The 19731-nt window shown below is 35.6% G+C and overlaps 1 protein-coding gene across 16 annotated transcripts in view; it reads right to left on the bottom strand.

The window, feature by feature from the left end:
- CLASP2 (cytoplasmic linker associated protein 2) overlaps positions 1-19731 on the bottom strand; it is a 145882-nt gene that overhangs the window by 20345 nt on the left and 105806 nt on the right. For 8 of the 16 annotated variants that reach the window (XM_066556887.1, XM_066556919.1, XM_066556984.1 and 5 more), the window contains 8 exons: positions 16119-16181; positions 15343-15449; positions 11973-11996; positions 11272-11516; positions 10633-10696; positions 5406-5569; positions 4621-4699; positions 4418-4468 (listed from right to left, as the gene is read on the bottom strand). In XM_066556887.1, coding sequence (XP_066412984.1) covers positions 4418-4468; positions 4621-4699; positions 5406-5569; positions 10633-10696; positions 11272-11516; positions 11973-11996; positions 15343-15449; positions 16119-16181 — 797 coding nt within the window. The remainder of the gene's footprint in view (positions 1-4417; positions 4469-4620; positions 4700-5405; positions 5570-10632; positions 10697-11271; positions 11517-11972; positions 11997-15342; positions 15450-16118; positions 16182-19731) is intronic. The other 8 variants (XM_066556895.1, XM_066556952.1, XM_066557009.1 and 5 more) reach the window with 2 other exon arrangements.

Raw genomic sequence — 19731 nt, 5'->3', positions numbered from 1 at the left:
TTTTGCAATAAAACAATCTACAAATCGATTTAACATTTGAAGAAGAAAGTTATTCCACAGACATTCAAATACTCATAGAAAGCTTACATTTCACTGATAGCAACTAAAAGATATAAATCATTGCATATGCAGAAGCTTATATTTAAAAAAAAGAAATGAAGAAAAGATTAATTCAGAATTATTAAGAAAGTTTTTCAAGTGCTAAAATGAACATCATCTGATGAACCAATGATCACTTCCTAGTAGCTCCTACCAGGTAGTTAGCACTCAGTGCTTTTTTCATAAAACATCAGACTGAGCAGTCATGGTCTCTGGAAATAAACCACAGAAATCTTCCCACTAAATACTAAAAGATGTATGGAATAGCATTTCTAGGAAAGACTTAAGACTGGTCACATGCACACTTTATTTGAATATATTCAGATAATAGAGACATGGATTTACCAGGAGGACAGAAAAACCTCCTGAGCTCCCTCATTTATCTGATCATTCTCTTACTCCACAAACTTGTTTTACTCCTTATGCAGAACCCCTGTTTTGTACATCCCAGACTGCAGCCCCTCTCTGCTTTCTCTGTGCACCACTGCACAGTTTTTGGGCAAAAGTCTAATACACCTGTGCATGTCTAAAATATTTACTTCCTCAGCTCCGACTACCTCAGAAATTTGTCACCCAATCTGTCAATGAAAGTTGTGGACATTTATTTAGACCATCTATCAGGTTTAGCTGCTTTTATTTCCACTAGTAATTATAGTGAACCAAAAATACCTACCAGGAGGGAGAGACCTATGTCCATCATAACCAGAGAGAAAAAGAGTTCTGGGTGTATTTCTGGTTGTTCATGGCTTGTAGTAAAACTGTTCTGTGCAAAGCTATTTAGAAATTTCTCTTGGTCATGAAACTTGCAAGTGATTAAAAACTCAAGATACACTGGCACACAGAGTGAGGATTAATAATGAATACTTCATTTCCAAAGCAGCTGTTGAAGCTCAACTTCTCTGAAGTCATACCAAGCAGCAGCTGAAGGCCTTCATCTTATGCAGATCAATATCTACAAATGCACACTATTTGCCAGCTATTTTCCAAGGAAAAAAACAAGCCATGAACATCTCTGCAGCAAAAAACCTTAGGCCACATGGCTTTCCAAATTCAAAGCAATAGTTGACATTTCTAGATTACATAGGGAAACCATTGTGACACTACATTTGACTGTTGAGGATTTAAATAAATCTAATGTAAGACTTAAAGGTTGCTGTTAAGGACTGCAACACTCAGAACACCCAGAGGTATTTCTCCCAATGAAGAGACTCTGAAGTACTTTATGTGAGAGAGCAGGATTATTTAGTGTTTGAAGAACTGCTTCCTGAGGAACTTGCACAGACTTCAGCAAAAATGGAGGCTCTCGGACAGAACAGCACTGAGCAGAAAATGAATAGAGGGAGTTCTTACTAACAGAGCTTTTCACAGTGAGACAGATTCCCAAAGCTAAACCTGACAGCTATTTCAAAAAAAAGCATTTTTTACTTAACAAAAAAAGCAGTTTTTGAGGTAAGAAATTCTGGAAGGGCTACACCTTTCTGTGGTCAGTATTATTACAGATTAAAAACTCCACACTGAAGTGAAACTCCATAAGAGCAGCAAATCTAGTTTGGAAGTATCTTTGCCAATATTTCCAGTAACTACGGACAGAGCTGAAATTTAGAAATAAAAAGGCTAACATCTTCAACCATCTATTTCACTCCTCAACAATCCATTTCATCTTTCTGAGAGAAAAATTTTTGGAATGAAAGCATCTCCAGAATTCTTATAATGAATATTTGCTGTTAAGTTGAAACCACTCTCTATGAAGTTGCCCAATACTGTCACTTTCCCAGGCGCCTCTCTCTAACTTACTGAATACTTAGGAGTGATTGCCTGTGCCCTTATATAACCACATCACTAAAATATACGCTACAAATAAATTGTTGCGAATCTGTGTTACTCAGAGTTTTTTTAATCTAGAAATTTTAATGCTGACTTAGACTAAAAAAAAAAATCTTCTGATCAACTGTGGCAAAAAGCTCTGTCAACAAATCAGCATTTTCAAAATAAAGAAGGATTCAGAAACTTGAACTCTGGTCACAATGCTTAAATCAACTCCTCACTGAGGCTGAGTTGATATGAAACACAAGAAAAATGAAGTGATGATTGGAAGTGTGTTTCAGGACAGTATCCAGTATCCATCCTTTGGAAACTGTATGTTTTGCACCTGCAAAAATAAGCTAAATAGATTCTATCCCACCTAGAACATTTGACTCCTACGCCCATCCAAACATTTGACCAAACCAGACACATACATCTGGCACCTCTAAACTGTGTCTCAGTAATTCACCACACCTAAACATGAAGTGACTGCAGAAGCATGACAGATACAGCACAACACTCTAAACTGCATCCCTCATGGATTAGGCAGTAGAATTCAATCTCCTCTATAGTTGGCCTTACTGCCCAGCTATCCAAATCCATCTCTGTGGCCCCTCTAAAAGCTCAAGTTTTACTGCCTGAGACTTAGCTGTCTTTTTAAGTGTAAGAATGACAATGACAATTTACTCCAAAGGATGATGATTTATTACTATCATGTGAAAAAGACGAAAAAGTTATTTGTAGAAGGGAATTGTTACATGGCTCAAACTTCTGATCTACCATCCCCTCCTCCTATCTGACCATCTTTGGGGATGCTGAAAATCCCTTCTATGACTTTTTACTGTCACAGTGAATGCTGTTTCTCAATATTCCTACAAGAAAAGCAATGGGATAATCATTTATCAAAGAACAAAAGCTCAAGACTTCAAGAATTGGAGTATTCCTCTAAGATTATCAATTATTCAGTGGGCTTTGACCACACCTATTATTCAATTGGTTATATCAATTATGCTATCTGGATGCACTGAAGATGGGATTTAGGCAAAATACTCAATAATGTGGATATTAAATAGATACTTCTGATCTGTGGGTAATAAATAACTTTACTGTCTGAATCTTGAAGCTGTAGTTACCATATAAAAAGGAAGTAAGGGGCAGATTCCACTTTCTTCTGGAAAAAGAAAGCTTACCTTTTCTTAAACAGTTACATAATTTACTGTCCCAAAAATTCATTCTAAATACTCTTGATTTTGCTTCAAACTATACTATAGTATAGTATAGAACTATAGGTTCTTCTATAGAGATAACTTTTACCAGCATCTTGATTTCAGAATTCCCTCTCAAAATTATTTTCAGAATGTCTTCCCATCAAGTGCTTTGTATTTCTGAATTCCTTCTGGACCACTTAGGGAATAATCTTGAACTCAGTCCCAAATTAGCCTAGTAGGAGTCCATGTCTTGTTCCAAATCTACACTCTCAGCTTTGAAATGTGCTTGATACACCTTTAACAGCTACACACTACTGTATGGAAAAAGGAATATCTCAACCATCAAATTCACCTTCCTGGAGAGGAAAACCAAGCAAAATAAAACCAATCTCAATTTGTTCCAAGGATTCATTTAAACAACAAACTGATTTTTACTACCTCATTTGCTGTCTTCAATAAATGACAGCAGTCCCTTTTTAACACAGCTCTACGAAGCAACAGTGGTCAACGTATCAACTGTCCTCAAAAGCTTAAAAATATAAGTTTTACTGTATTGTAGACAAAAAAGGCATATTCATGTGACTTCAGGTTCAACATAAGTCTGGAAAAGTCATATTCTTGTGCAGTATCAAACGGAGTAAAAATTTCGTGCAGGATAGAGCAGAAGATGCCAGTTATCATATGCTTGTTATTTCCCCATTCTCATCACTTATAAGTCTTCTTAGAATTTGATGCATTTGTTCTAAAATCAACACTCTTTGGAACTGCAAATGTACTACAGAATACATTTTTACTTTTCAGATATGCTGGAAGGTCTACAGACTACAGATTCTTAGGTAAAAATGTGTGTAATTATAAAGCTACACACTGCTTTCAGAGCAGTGTACCACAGAAGTAGCTGATTTTTAATATAGTAACTCAAGTTCACATTAATATTAGAATAATTTAAAATAATTCAAGGCCTATCAGGCTGAACACAGGAAAATATATATATGAACTAGGGAAAAAAGTATGGGAAATCACAAACATAAAATTAGGAAAGACTTGATAGAGTGAGTTTGCATAACCAGCTTGATGTTAGGCAGCCACATTTTTGTTGTTCATTTTTACTGTACTGTGTTTTTATTAGATCTCTCTTGCAGCAAACATTTTCATACTAGTGTCATGTTTAAAACTGAGCATCTGCATGCTTCAAGTTTCTCGCAAAGGTTAGTAGCAGCATACAATGCATTCAAATACAAATTATTGGTAACACTGTAAGAGTTTCACATAGGGTTAAGAATAAAGACAGTAATTCAGACAAAAACCTTTGAGCTCCAAAAAGAGCGAAGCTGGTCCTGCAGTGCTGGCTTGACTGTCTGAAAGTTTATAAAAACAAAATCCACTAATTGAAAACCTTTTCTTTTTCTTTGTTTTTACACAAAACAAAAATAATAATCCAAATTAAAAAATTAAGCAAATTTCTATTAATGATAATTTCTGTCTGCAAAGCAAGCTTAAAAAGTCTTACCTTCAGACTAGGTGTCTGGGTCTGGTCAACAGTAAATCTCATTAAAATACTGAACTGGAGGTCATTTGGAAAAGATTCCCTGTAAACAAACAAAATAATGTTAAGTTACATTAAATTTTCTTTTAAGAACTGTTGAGATGCACCAAATAAGCCCTCACCCTTCTCAGTGGAGCTGAAACTGCTACCAGCTGCCACTGTATCTGACCTTTCAGAAACATTTACCTAGCATGTTCAGGATAACACTTAAGGAATTCCTGCTATGAAGTAACTATAGCTAGAACAGGTAATCCAAGTAATGAGGAATGATATAATAATGATATGCTAGAATTCTGATTCTAAATCAGGCTATTAGTGAAGTCTGGTGAGAAGGAAGGGAAGACAGAAAGCAAATCCATTATTACCGTAACTCCTTAAAAGTTAATGCTGATGCAGAGATGAATATTCCAGTGAAACAAGCAAAATAAAGAAGTGCAAACACAATTTCTACATCACTGAACACAAGGTGAAACAACAAACATACACAGTTCAAATGCACATTTTGGAATCAGGTAAGTGGTATCATATTAATTGTTCAGCACTGAGGACTCAAACCCTTTCAATTAGGAGTCATTTCACGAAACCAAAACTATTGCGGAAGCAATAAGGTTTACTCAAGTTTCAAGATCTGCTATGAGCTGTGCATTTTTCCAGAAATCAAACAGCACACACACAAAAAAAAAAAGGCAGCAAAACCCTTGAAAATAGCTAACAAATATGTTACTATTACTTTTTAAAGAGCTCATTACCTTGTGACATCAAGTGCCTTCTGAACTTTTGCTTGTACAGACCCAAGCAAATCAGCACCCATTTTTTTCAACAGCTGTGTCAGCAGTACAAACAGCCAGTCCTGCAGATCTTCTTTATGGACCTGGATGAAGTCGACCAGGGTCTCCAAAAACATACTGAACACCTACAAGGCAGAAGAAGATGGAAAGAGGGTAGGATGGGGCAAAAGAGGAAGCGACACTGACGTATGCTGAACTTACAAACGAAGAAAGCAGTAAGGGAATCAGAGGCAGAGAAAGGCAGTGTTTTGCAGCCAAGCGGGAAAAAAAGCAAAAAAGGAAGGAAAAGAAAGAAATCTGCCTTGCTTTTTCATTAGATTTTGATATAAGAGTACTTTGGAAATGTTAGCCGACTTCTGTAGAAGTTTGACAGTTAGGTATTCCATGCAGTTTCGTCAAGAAAAGGAATGCTTACTGTGATGGCTGGCGCAACCTCAATTTTTCCAGTAAAACTTTATTTTTTACCCTCTCAAGATCTATCACTAAGTTGATTTGTCATATGACTCAAAGACTACAAAACCACTTTCTTTTTAAAACCAAAAAAGCTGCTAGAATTCTTTGGCAAAATATTAATTATAAATATCTGCATTATTAAATACTGCAAAATGATGACAGCTGGCCAATTCCTTTAAGAAAATACTTGTAAAAGAGAAAAAGCTTCTTCTACTATTGCAGGTATCCCAACACAAAATTATTCACCACAGTAGGGAAAAAAACCACAATAGATTTCAGATTGGCAGGTGTTTAAAACACAGAAATAGTTTTATTTTTTTGAAAACATAATATCCATTGTCTTCTTTTCAGCAAATAATGTTGAAAAGACTGCATTAGGTAAAAAAAAAAACAACCAAAACAACAAAACCAAAAGAACCAAAACCATGTATTTTTTAATTGGACTCACATCAGGAAGAAGGGCTTTTTTTGGAGGGAAGGGAGGGTGTGACAAATAGGTAACTTTGTTTAAAGAGCTCTTTTAATATATCTGACTTGTTTTAAGTTTTTTCCAGACCTAAGAGTGAAATCAGGATGTATACACTCTATACTTGTGTGGCCCATGGGTCTCTTGTTTCTCTGACAAGAAAAATGGGTGTTTGAGCTGAAAAAGGTTCCTTCACAATACACATTCCAGCACAGAGCTGGGTACAGCAGCATTGCTGTGGTGCAAACAGGGTTGGGCAGATATTGCCTCCTGAATGTTTATGGCATGTGTGCAAGGCTAGAAGAGCTGGTGCAGAGCAAGGGCTAGAACCCACATGTTCCCGCAGCTGACCTGCCTTGTCATTAGGCCAAATTCTGCTGCTGCTTCTGTGAGAGTGGAAAACCCCAAATTGTGATCACACCTCACACAGCTGCACACACTAGGTCATGGAAGCAGACTTTGTTCCACAGCACCGATGCAAGTAAGGAGGAGCTGGCATAGGCTGCTGCACACCTTCTTTGCTGAGGAAATTTGATTGTTTTTCATGATGATCATCAAGTCAGGGGAAGCAAACTCATACCATAAAGTGGAAAAAATTCCAAACAAGTATCTCTTAGAGTAGTGCCTCCAAATTTACTCTAGAAACAAAAAACAGATTCAGATTCATTTTATCAAGAAAGGTTGGACCAGACCATGCTTGAGGTTCCCTTTTAACCAGGTATTTTATGACTCTTTCAGGATCTACTGGAGACTTGGGAAAAAATTTTAGTAGATATCTTAAATACTGAAAATCTGTGTTAGAAAGAAAACAACACAAATTCCTACTCAATATAAAGCCCATCAGGAATAGCTACTTTATTTAACTTTGGTTTTGGGACAAATTACGTTAAAAATTGTGGAAAAAAAACCCCAAACCTGCCAACTTCTGTGTTGTGTAGATGTATGTTCAAGTCTGAGATTTCAAAATTACCCTTGCCAGTAGTTGGACAAGACTTTTATGTGCAAGACTGGAAACATCTTCTGTCTCAGGCTAAACTGAAACTATACAGAATTTTGTGGCTACAAGCAGTAGCCACAGTAATAAGATAGAGGCAAAACCAAACCAGTATGTACTTTCTGTTTTGTAATATGGAGTCTTTGGCTTTCACAGCCCTAAAGTAAGGGGAAAATACACTTAGGCAAACAAATTCTGGTGCTATAAAGATTACACTGTGTGTGTGTGTGGGGTGTCTTACAAAATCCTTCAAATCGAACTACACAGCTCAACAGAATTTAAACCTGTACCTGTTTCTTTGAGTTTGCAGACACTGACACACATGGCTTTTCCATTAAAACATGGCAGCCAAACAAACTGGTTACAAGCTCTGACTTGATGGAGTAATATGGACTTCTTATGACACTTCAAATATGTAAAAGTGGCTTAAACTGAAATCATTGTAAAGTGAATTATGATTCATTAAGGCTAAAGTACTCTGAAGATCCTGTGCTGATGTTTTAGCTGTTAAAAATACACATAATTGAGGACTCAGCTTTGTTTTAAAGGTTTGTTTCATTTTAGATTTACCACAGAGAACGTTTAGACAAAAATAAGTCAAGTAATTTTGTTGCATTTAAAAAAAATACTCAACATATCATTTTGTCTCAGCAAGAAGAATTTAAGAAGGCTGAAAGAGCATTTAAGGTAAAGGATGAATTTGGAATGGAAAATGGATCTCAAGTACCTATATGTTGAAGAATGTATGTGGATACTGCAAAAATTGCAGTTACTGTTTTTATGATGCAAACTAAAATACTGAAATCAACCATCTAAAGTTGAAGTTCATAATAATTTGACAGTGGGAAAAAATAAACAGATATGAAAATAATTATAAGTGATCTACCTCTAAAGTGAATTATTTCAGATGTGCCAACCACCACAATACAAAGCAGGAATGCATAACCAAACAACGTCAGTTAATTAGTAGATAAAGCACATCTCGAAACTTTACCACACATTTTACTAATTGTTTATAGCATTTTATGATTGCAAAAGGCTTGACACTGCATGAACTCTTTGGGGAAGAAAAATAGAGAAAAGGGGTTAATTGCACATTCATGCAAAGTAAGGTTAGGCTTCCAACAAATACTGAACCAACTTACTCTCTAAAGAGAGTTCCAACACAGGGGACAGCATGCAAAACGAAACAATAACAGAACAGAACAAAACAAACAACAAAAAAGGGAAAAAGATAAAAACACACAAATTAGTGGCCATCAATACGAAGTTCCTGTATGGAATATAAACCAAAATAAAACAAAAAAGGTACTTCAAAACTTTTATGACAAATTTAAGTAATTTTATTGGGATACCCAATTTAATTTTAAAATAAGCACTTGGCATGTCCTTTAAGTCATTCTCCTATTTTCTCCTCCAAATATTATTACTCTCTTATTCTATGCAATTCCCTCCATCCAGGTATCATGTTAAAAGTAAACCTTATAAAATCCCACAAAAGTGGTGACAGCATAATTGCTACAGACACTTGAGTAGAGTCTAAGATGAGATTTATGTAGGCGTATGTGTGTGATTAAAAAAAAAAATCACAGCTCATGAACTCTTAATACTTAAAGATAGTCTTAATACTTATGTCTGATAGCATATTAATAGTTTTGCAACACCAAAAAGCAGGCAAGTTCAGGGACTGGAACAGCTGTACCACAGGTTACAACACAGGCCAAATTTTCTTGAAACTACGTTTTTTTCGTATCACAGTGGCCAGTAAACAGAACAATCAACTAGAACAAGTCAACATAACATTTTTAACAGCATATTTAAAAGGTAAAATGTTCTTCTAGCTCTGACATATACATTACTGTAATACTAATTATCACAGAACAAGCACAATTAAACCAAGCTGCTATTAACAATTTGGTAATTACTTCATTTAAAAAAAATATTCCAGCAATATTTCAATATTTAATATTCTTTCCTCTGCTTTGACTTTTTATGTAATGTTTTTTTCTTTTTAACTGCTTAGTTTAGTCTTTTCTTCTGGATTTCTGCAGTATGTGATCAACTTTAATGCCACATTGCTGTCGGCAGTGCAAGTTATTTCCAAAATACATGGTGCCAGAGATAGCAGCTGCCACTTTTTCCAACAGGAAAAATAAAGAGGGCAGATGAACACTAAAGTTAACCTGTCAAGACCTCTTATCACTCTGAATTTAATTTTCCATTGCAGCAATAATAAAGAATTTTACATATTTTTAAAAACATGTAAAATGCATTGCATAATCAAAGTAGTTTTTCAGGATTCTTCTGGGAAAAGTCAATACTCCTGAAATAATACCCTATTATGAATTCACAATTTTATCAATTCTGAAATAGTGACACAAAGTCGGACATGTTATACTCAACATAAAAGACACCACTTCTTCCAAACAAGCCTATAATTAAATAAAATATAAAGTTAGGTATTTTTTTACATCATTACATTTATTAGGCTCTTTCCTTACCTGCATTCCTTCTGCTGTGAAAAACTGCGATGTTTAACCAAGCTGTACTAGTAACCCACTTCCCACAAAAACTGTAAAATTACTATCATGCAAAGTAACTCACTTAGAAAGATTTTAATTGTCTTAGGAAACAGAAGCATTGTTTTCCTTGTTATATCATCCATATTGAGTCATTACCTAAGTAAAAGTGAATAAATCATCACATTTTCTTTTATATATAAGCATAGTCTCCTTATGGAATATTTAAAAAATTATGTAAAAATTATTCACCAGTCTCAACTCCCAGTCCTATCTATGAAATTCATGGAAGATGTCATAAGCTATGACAATACATAATGTCCTAGAAAATAAGTAAGTACACATTTGGCATAGTTTATCTGATTATGTATGATTTAGTCAGACAATTGAATTAGTAACTTAAATTACTGCTGAGCCTTTTCTTCTCATTGAGAGAAAATCTATACTTGTGTTGAAGTGGCCTCTGTAAACAACAACTTCTTAAAAACACAGATTTTCAGCGCAAACTCCTGAACTACTTTAATGCATTTTATATGACATTGACCTTCGCTTTATTTCCATGATCCTGCAGAAAAAGGGTGGAAAATTATCTTGTTCAAAACTCCAAATTAAGTTAATTGAAATCTGATACCATTAACTACTTTTGCTTGGCAAATTTTACATATGCAAATATCACTGACATAATTTACCATAACTGCCTTTCTTTTAATTTATGTTTTCAGAAATTTATTGAAAATAAGAAAAACCTACACATACCTTACTGTGAGGATCAGCAAACATTCTTGTGAAGATCTCACACAATCTTTTCAACTCAACACGACTGTCAAAATGACAACAATACATTAGTCAACTCCCCAACAATACATTAGTCAACTGCTATTTTCTGCTAGAACACTAATGCATAGCAATCAGTGAAATCACTAGTAAATCTTGAATCAAGTAATCTAGTAAATTAGGTTTTATTTGAGACATGGATAAAAATGTAATAAATTTCATCTAAAATGAGACTTCAAACCTCTTCAAATGTCTCTTTTAAACTGTCTCATGTATTATACCATATTTTTGTAACAGCGCAGATACTGAAAAAGGTGTTCTTAGTAGTGAGTAGTAAACTGTTTCTTCTGAATAAGTATCCCCAAAATTATGGTAATAATAAAAAAAGGCCTTCTACTGATAGTAGATGGAAGCATCTTATGAACCCTCTGTATGGTAATAATTCTCTATTTGGAATTCCCCACATTCACTAGTATATAAACATGCACTAGTAGCCAGAAGTGAGAAAAGCTTCCTTGTTCCTTCTCCTATCTTACTCTCAAAGACACACCCTGCCTTCCTTCCCCCCTGCCTCCCACCAACACTGAAACAAGATGTTTCTCTATTGAGATGCCGTCCTACCTTAGAGTTCTCTGGTTCTTTAGTAAGTTCTGCAGGCCTAGAAGGCCTTCTTTCCTCTCTGACCAGTTGGTGCTGGCACAGCGGTTCAGGACCTCAGCCACATCTTCTGTCTGCCTCATGTAGGTTGGGATGCTCCCGTTCCTGGAGCTGTAGGACCTTTCTGAACAGGCACTTGATGCATCACTGTTGGCATCATCATCTGAGTACATCCCGTACGATTCGTATCTTCTTCGCACGGGCTTCTTCTATTGTACAGAGACAGCCCAGATCAGCACTGATTCTCAAAGGGATAATACAACATACCCAGAGTGGGTCATAAGACCAACAGTTTGAATAACTGGTGTAAGCCCTACTCCCTGCAGTGACAAATGGCTCCAACCATTCAGCAGGTCAAACCAAGTTAATGAAAATATTTTGAATATGGCTTACATAATATTCCAAACATAAACCCAAAACAAACGCAGAGAAGACATACGTTTGAGGAAATATTTAACTTTAGTTCTTTTTCAAGAACCCATAAAATTGCATAATGGGGTGACAAAAGACTGTTGCAAGTTAGTTCTTTCACTTCATAGCTTTATATACATTACAGAATTTAAGAATCAGAGGTCTACACAAATTTTGACATTTTAGCTAATTTTGTATCAAACATGTTAATATCAAAATATTAAACTATTAAAGAAGAAAAATAGTTTCTATACCTTAGTCCGTATGTCTCCTAAGAGCTGTTAGCAGTAAATTATTGAAAAGAAACAGAAATTGAGAACAGGAAGGTAAGGCATAGCAGCACTGTGAGTAATAAACTTCCTGCCACTGGACAATATATAGTCTTACTGTAAATTTTGTTCTTAGCTCTCTCTGTCTGATTAGCACATTGTCAAGATGTAGTCTGCTAAGTTTCCATTTCCAGTAAAATATTACATATCATGGGCAGGTTGGTCACAAAGACTTCTCTGTCAAAATCTTTGAGTCTTATGTGGTGATATTTGAGCATGAACACATTAACTTAACACATGCAGTCAATTTTTACTTTACAATCAACTTTAAGTTAAGGACCAAACCTTGATTTGAACTATTCAGTATCTAAATTTTGTCATTGCAATAATAAGAGTAATGTTCTACAAAAAAAAAAGATTACATAATGCAAAATTCCAAATTTCCTAAAACAAAAAACAAGCCAACAAAACAAAACACAACATACCAAAGATCAGAAGGGGGAAAGAAAAGCTATTTATCCTAAAATGAAAAAAACCCCACACACCTCTGCAAAACAGCTCTTGCCATTCAAACTCTGGAGCTGAAGTCAGCATTTAAAAACTCAGTTTCGTTACATACTCAATGAAGCAGTAGTATAAGTGATCATTTTCCCCTTAATTACCACTGCCATTTGCACAAGGCTCTCATTTTTAACCATGGAATATCTTAAAGGATATCACAATACTAATCACAAACTGATCAATACAACAGGTAAGAAGCAGGCTTATTGTCAACAGAATGAGCATACATACATGTGCAAGAGAATAACTGAAGGGAAAAATCACAGAGATGTTAAGTGTTTTGGTAAAGAGACACCATAAGGCAAAAATAAAAAAACTTTTCAGTACATGAATCTGAAATGCCAAGGATGGTACTAAAGTAAAAGACAAAAATATGGAACGATTTCCATTATTACTGCATTTTATATAGCAATATTCAAAAGAGATCTTAGGCAGAAGACTGACACCTCTTTGGCTTCACCACCACTAAAACTGGCCAAGTATTTTTCATAAAACAAAAAAGAGTAACACAACCTGGAATATTTTTGAATTTATATTACATATGACAGGACTCTACATTCTACCTTTTAAAAATACCACTATGAGTGTGAATCTTCAGTCTATGGTAAAACAATAAGAGTGTTTATTACCAGACTTCCATTTACATGGAGCCATATGTACAGGACAACCTGTACCATTTAGAACATGGCAAGGAACCAGGCATGCAAGTGCTACAATAATAAAATTATGCTCCTCTTGATCCTTCTTTGTAATGTCACACTCTAGTTACAATATACTAACTCATTTTCTTCTAACATTTCTAGCAGCATCATTTCTCTGAAGAAGCTTTATTGCTTCAACAAAGCAGGACATATTAAAGCCTCAAGAGCAGTCATTGGAAACATGATTTTCTCCTCAAGTTCTATACTTACTAGATAATTTGCCCAGCAAATTTGAAAACTAGGAGGCTGCTAAAAGTACTGAAGATACTCTTTGTGATGCACTTGTGTGGAAAGTACAATAGCACATGCTTTCCAGTTATAGCCAGAAAATTTCCATGTTCCATAGATTGTTTTTCTATTGTTCCCTATTCCAAAATCCAGACTGAATTCCAGTTTACAAACCAGCATTAATGCTGAAAACTTTTAGCAAGTTCGTAATAACAGAAAGGGGAAAATGCACTCAACTTCACCATGACTTCTTATGCAAGATTTCACAGATATTCTGATCTGTATGCCAGTGAAGGTACACAAATTTTAAACTAATATGTCAAGAAAGAAGTATTAACTAAGAAATCAATAAATAGTCATACTAAGAATATGACAGTGTTCTTCAGAATTTGAAATTTTGTTCCTCTCTATTGAGTTATATCTGACTGTAATTTAGAGTCTAATTTGTAGTTTTTTACTAACTTTTAAAATAACAGTTTTTCTCAAACCAGAGAAGTAACCATTCCTTTAAAGCATTCTGGTAACTAGAAAACAGATACTTACAAGTATTTAATGAGATGCAAATAGCATACAATAATTGATAAAAATGTATCTGATTCATAGCATCAGGACTTTAACTGAGGATTTCAGCTTGCTGATGTAAGTATCAGAACAGCAAAATACATCATAGTGTTCAGTTTGGCTTACAGGGGCAGGAAGGCAGAGGAGCCACAGCCACCTTTTTAAAGAACAATACAGCTTAAGAAAGAGAATAACTAGTTTTAACTTAGTGTAACATTTTGAAAACAAAGGAAAACAAAAACTAAACTTATGAGGTGCTACGTGCTGTGCTGGTTTTGGCTGAGCTAATTTTCCTGACAGTGGCTGGTGTGGGGCTGTGTTCTGGATTTGTGCTGAACACATGTTGGATAATATAGAGAGGTTTCCTCATTGCTGAGTAGGGCTCACATGGAGCCAAGACCTTTTCTGCTTTTCCTACTGCCACGCTGGCCAGGAAGCTGGGGGTGGGAATGGGAGAGTGGGAGGAGACACAGCCAGGACAGGTGACCCAAACTGACCAGAGGGACATTCCAGACCATGTGACATCATGCTCAGGATATAAAGTGGGGGGAAGAAGGAGGAAGAGGGTGATGTTTGGAGTGATGGTGTTTGTCTTTCCAAGTCATTGCTACATGTGGTGGGGCCCTGCTCTGCTGGAGATGGCTGAACACCTGCCTGCTCATGGGAAGCGCTGAAACAATTTCTTGTTTGGCCCTGCCTGGGTGCATGGGTTCTGCTTTCCATATTAAAGTGTTTTTATCTCAAGCCACAAGTTTTCTGGCTTTTACCCTCCTGATTTCTGGCTTTTACCCTCCTTTTACCCTCTGGCACCAGTAGTGGGGGAGAGAGAGAGTGGCTGTGTGGGGCTTGGCTGCCCAGCCATCATTTTCTCTCTTCAGCATCCAATTTCACCTGCTGTCAGAGAGAAAAACTTTAAATGGCACCCAGGCTTCTGATAAGCAGAGGGCTTTAGCTGTCATCATTCCCAGCTCTAACAAGCCTTCAACCTATCCTGAAGTTTTTCTGGCTGTTGTGAGAAACTGCTGGTTACTTCTGCCTGCTCAAGTGGCTCCTTAGGCCACTCCAACACAGTTTCCTATCTGCCATGAAAAAAAGCATGCTTCTCAAAAGTTAAAACTTTTTTTTTTCCTGTAGGGAATGAAAATTCCAATACTTGCAGCTCCACCAACTCAGTTTCTCTTTTTTTTTTTCCGCCCCCGAGAAGCCAATAAAACAGTAATTTACAAGTTCTTTTGCATGCTAATGTACAGGAACCAAACACTTGAAGACCTGTAACCTACACAAGGTAAGTGTGTGATTCTTACCAAAGCATCTGCTACTGCCTCTTCCACATCAGAACCTGTGTTCAGGACTCGCATAGCACTGACTGATGATGATAATCTACTCGACTGACTAATTCCAAAGCCAGTACCTGTTACAACAACAAAAAGAAATACAAAGAATTCCATCAGAATAGAAAGCTGGGATGTAAATATCACATTCACTTATAAAAACCCAAGTAGAAGAAAAGCATTTGCTTAGCATTTTTAGTATGTTATGTAGTGCATAAAATAACCATTTCCATTCTGAAGTCTTTAGTGGTACAGACAAAATAAGAATTCAAGTAAAAAGCCAGTCACCTACAAACATTCTGTTCCAATGTCACATGGAAAAATCCCTACAAAACAATGGTTTTATTTGAAAGAAGTTTTGCTTTTTCAAAAATTAATGTCTTCTTCATTTTGGGTTTTTGTTTTCATTTAGAAAGAAAGCAAATACAATAGGAAGGCTATCGAGACTGTTGATTAGAAAACTACATGCATCAAGAATGCTCTACAAATACTAAAAAAATAAAAAACTAAAAAAAGTTTTTCTGCAAGTAAAAAAATGTTGTTAAGGAAAAAAAGGATTAACGTTGGACAATGAGGGTGGAGACAACATCTAGCAACATAAACACATCTATCTGGATTATTAAAACCACAAAACTCAAATTAATATAAATAATGCTTTCTAAAACTGAACTATGAGAATAACCAAGTGGGTGGGAAAAAAAAATCCAGGATGACTGCACAGATGACAGCAAAGGGTACTCATCCTTCACCTGTGGCCCCATAAGCATCAGGAGCGTAGAGGGCACCAGTGGATCTGGAGTGATGTCTGGAAGCTGCAATAACAGGATTAAATAAACCCTATCTATGACCATGGAATCAAAGTGCTGCAATAGCTGCTCAGGCGAACAAGAGAGTATTTATCAAAAAGATTCAGCTTAAGCACAAGAAACTGAATATTAAACAGAAGCAAAAATCTTCAGAGTAGTTCTTTGATTATACCAAATATGATTATATAGGTTTATGTACACTGGACATTTCATGCATAATTTTTTTTTAATTTACAAGATTAAGAGCAGGGTAAAAGCAAGTACGTTTAAGTTCAAAGAAGAAAAGGTGCATAGACACACATGCACACACTCACACAAAAACAGAATCATCAGAAACAGCTAAAAAGGTATCAGTCCACTGACACTGGTCTTGCATTGTGGACTTAACTAAATTCTGTGTGCTCCAGTCAGAGCCAGAGCTCACATATCAAACAATATCTGCAAAAAGTGCCTCCTGCACGAACCTGCTGTGCTGGCAGCTGACAATTTGTACACACTTGAATTCTTGCCTATGTTGCAGACAACTCAACCTCAGTAAAAACTCACCACTATGAAAATGAAGTTAAAAATACCCAATTATAATTAAAAGTTTAACATAAGCCAACCAATACAATTAATAATTCACGTACTTACTATTTTATTTAAATGAATAAAATGTGAAGCTGAAACACATGTTAGTAACTACAGCTCATTAAGATTCTTTAAAGTTATGGCAACTGGAAACTGGAGATCCTTAAGGATTTCTGAATAAAACTGAGTACCCCACTCCTTATGGCACTTGTATAAAACTGCTTTTTTAGTAATTCACAAGAAGCTGACTCACCATTGCTAGTATTTTCTTTCTTAAAAAAAGCAATTTTTAAATTAAATGTGTTTTTATACAATTCAACTTCTTTCTTCAGTTCACTTAAGTTAGAATTTTATTGCCACATAAATGACAATTTAAACTTGAACCCGACTGTCCACCCACAGAGGCAAAACTCCTAGATAAAATCTTACAATTTAATAAATAACTGTAAAAGCACATATCTTACTCTTTCTGGATATATAAAGTAGCACAAACAGGCAAATCAAATTAATCATCCTTTTCTCTGATTAGCAAAGACCATTCAAGAGTCTGATTTGCATCACGTACAGGTGAACCATGGATCAAACAACATTTTGGGGAGGACCTTTTAACCTGAGTGCACTTCCACAATGATCCTAAGCCCTGTAAAGATCCCAGAAACAACACTGTGTCTTTCCACATTAAGTTCTCCACTCCTTAGATAAGGTACAGTGATGTACTTTATTTCTAACTAATCCTACATGAAGATGTTTGGCTAGGGCATTTTAGTTTGAATTAATGCTTCATGGAATGCTTGGTTCTTCAGAAAGTGCATCTCAGCATGGAAAAGGAGACAGAACTGAGGATGTCACAACAGACATCACAGCTGACAGCTCTTTAAATACAAGCATTAATAGGATAAACCTTCCCCTTACTTTCCATCAATGAATGCTGAAAATTACAGGTTCAACTGAAAACTAAAAATTCAAACTTCAGGCAAGAAACTTGAAATGACTCCTGTCCCTACATACATTTGAAATATGCTGGACAAGTTTTTAAGACGGTGAAAAAAGCCACTATATATAGGGTGAAATGTACCTCATTCCAAAACTTATTTTCAAGAATATTCTTTGTACCCCTCAAACTGCAGAAATTGTCAAGTATTTACTTTTGCTGTTGCATTTTTTTAAAGTATGAATCAAAGTAAGACTTTAAATGGACTCACACTAAGATGAAATGAACGATTTCTTAGCTAAAATATGGACATTATACTGGTCTGATATTTAATACTGACTGTATTTAACAAAAGTAGACACTTCTATATAAATTACAAATTGCTTCCTTCTTAATGGCTCTTATCTCCCAGTTTATAACATTATGCTGAGATGTGAGATTACATAAACACTTCATACCAATGTATACAGTGAAGCAATTATGTAGCATTTAGGTCATTTTAGACCTTAAAGGGGGATAAAATCCATTCTATTTCATTTGTGTTCGTAAGCAAAAATTTCTGTGCTGACAATGAGAGGCAATAGAAGTTAGATTCCCCTATTCATTCCCATGGCAAACTGCCTCTAGATACACAGAGCTGAATTTGCCTTATTTCATCTTTCACTTGTACCAACAAAACAATTAATGACATTTTAAATCATTCAAATAAAAAGTCATACTAAAAGAAATCTTCATTTATTCCCATTCCCAATATAATTTCCTTTTTTTTTAATCAATGTTGGATTCCTATACATATTACTTCGCATTCTCTGTGCTACCAGACAATTCCACTTATTTCACTAGTACTTGTTTTGATATCTAAATTATAAAACTGAACTACATAAATAAGAATAAAGCCTCCAGTGGCATCTATGCCAAATATCTCATGCTATTGCCTAATACAGACTTCTTAGGATAGCAAGCACCCAACCAATTACAAAATGTAAATCTGGTCTTGCATGCATGTAATTCAAATCAAGCTGTAATGCTGCAAAAGAAGCACCAAGAGTTCTGGAAAACACCCTTGTTTTTAAAAGAATAGAAGGTAAGTATGTACTTCAACACAATCTCCCAGGTGTGTTTTAGAAAAAAAAAGGTTTCCTAATGGATCCTGTGAAACATCTACTTTTAGTATCATTTCCCAATTAAACAGCATCTGGGCAAACTAGCATTAGTTACTGAAACAGCTTTCACTCAATCAATCTGTACTCTCCCAATAAAACCATGGCTGGCAGGAAGCCCTCTAACAGACCACAACATATGTCCAGTGCTAATTAGGAATACAGTAGGGTGCCTCAATTTGAGATAGAAACCAGAGATTTACTATTTTCAGACTATATTTAAAAGCTACTATTATCAAGTCCTTAACTGTAAGCTACACTGAACAAAGCAAATAAGAAGGATCTATACTGAAGATTATTTCAGACAAAGGTAACACCAAAAAGAGATCTGTTTCAGATTCAACTGCACAGAGTTTAATATTACCAAACAAGCAAAACAAAAACGCAATCAACAAACCCAATATGTAAAAGCACTTTAAGCAAGATTTACTATCAACTTTGTATTAACCTTGCCAAAGATATATGGAGATGAAAACTTTCCCTAATCCTTAACCAACATGTTAAGGAAATAATAAACTAATATGCCTCATTGACATCTCAGAAACGGACTGATAATCTTGCAAAACCTTGCAATTTGTGTTAGATGAATAAGCTGCTGACTATAGCTGAAGGGACATAATTAAGTGTATTTTCTCCTTATACACTAAAATAATTCATTGACTAGGTAGAAAATTTTGAGCAACAGCTGACCCTGCACTCAAGTACCCAAGCTATGAAAAGAGAAACATGCAATTTCAAAAAAATATCCAAAACCAGGAGCACCTTTTCAAAAGGGCATCTGGACACTGCGCATCACAAACCTTTCTAGACTTGGTACTTCCAACTGAGCCTAGCAAAGCCTGTATTTTCCCTGTGTGCAGTCCATTCACACACTGCTCAGTCCTCCATGGGGGTA

The sequence above is a fragment of the Molothrus aeneus genome, chromosome 1 (assembly GCF_037042795.1).
Source record: "Molothrus aeneus isolate 106 chromosome 1, BPBGC_Maene_1.0, whole genome shotgun sequence".
Lineage (NCBI taxonomy): Eukaryota > Metazoa > Chordata > Aves > Passeriformes > Icteridae > Molothrus > Molothrus aeneus.
The sequence above is the reverse complement of the archived record's forward strand: the minus strand, read 5'-3'. Positions and strand labels throughout refer to the sequence as shown.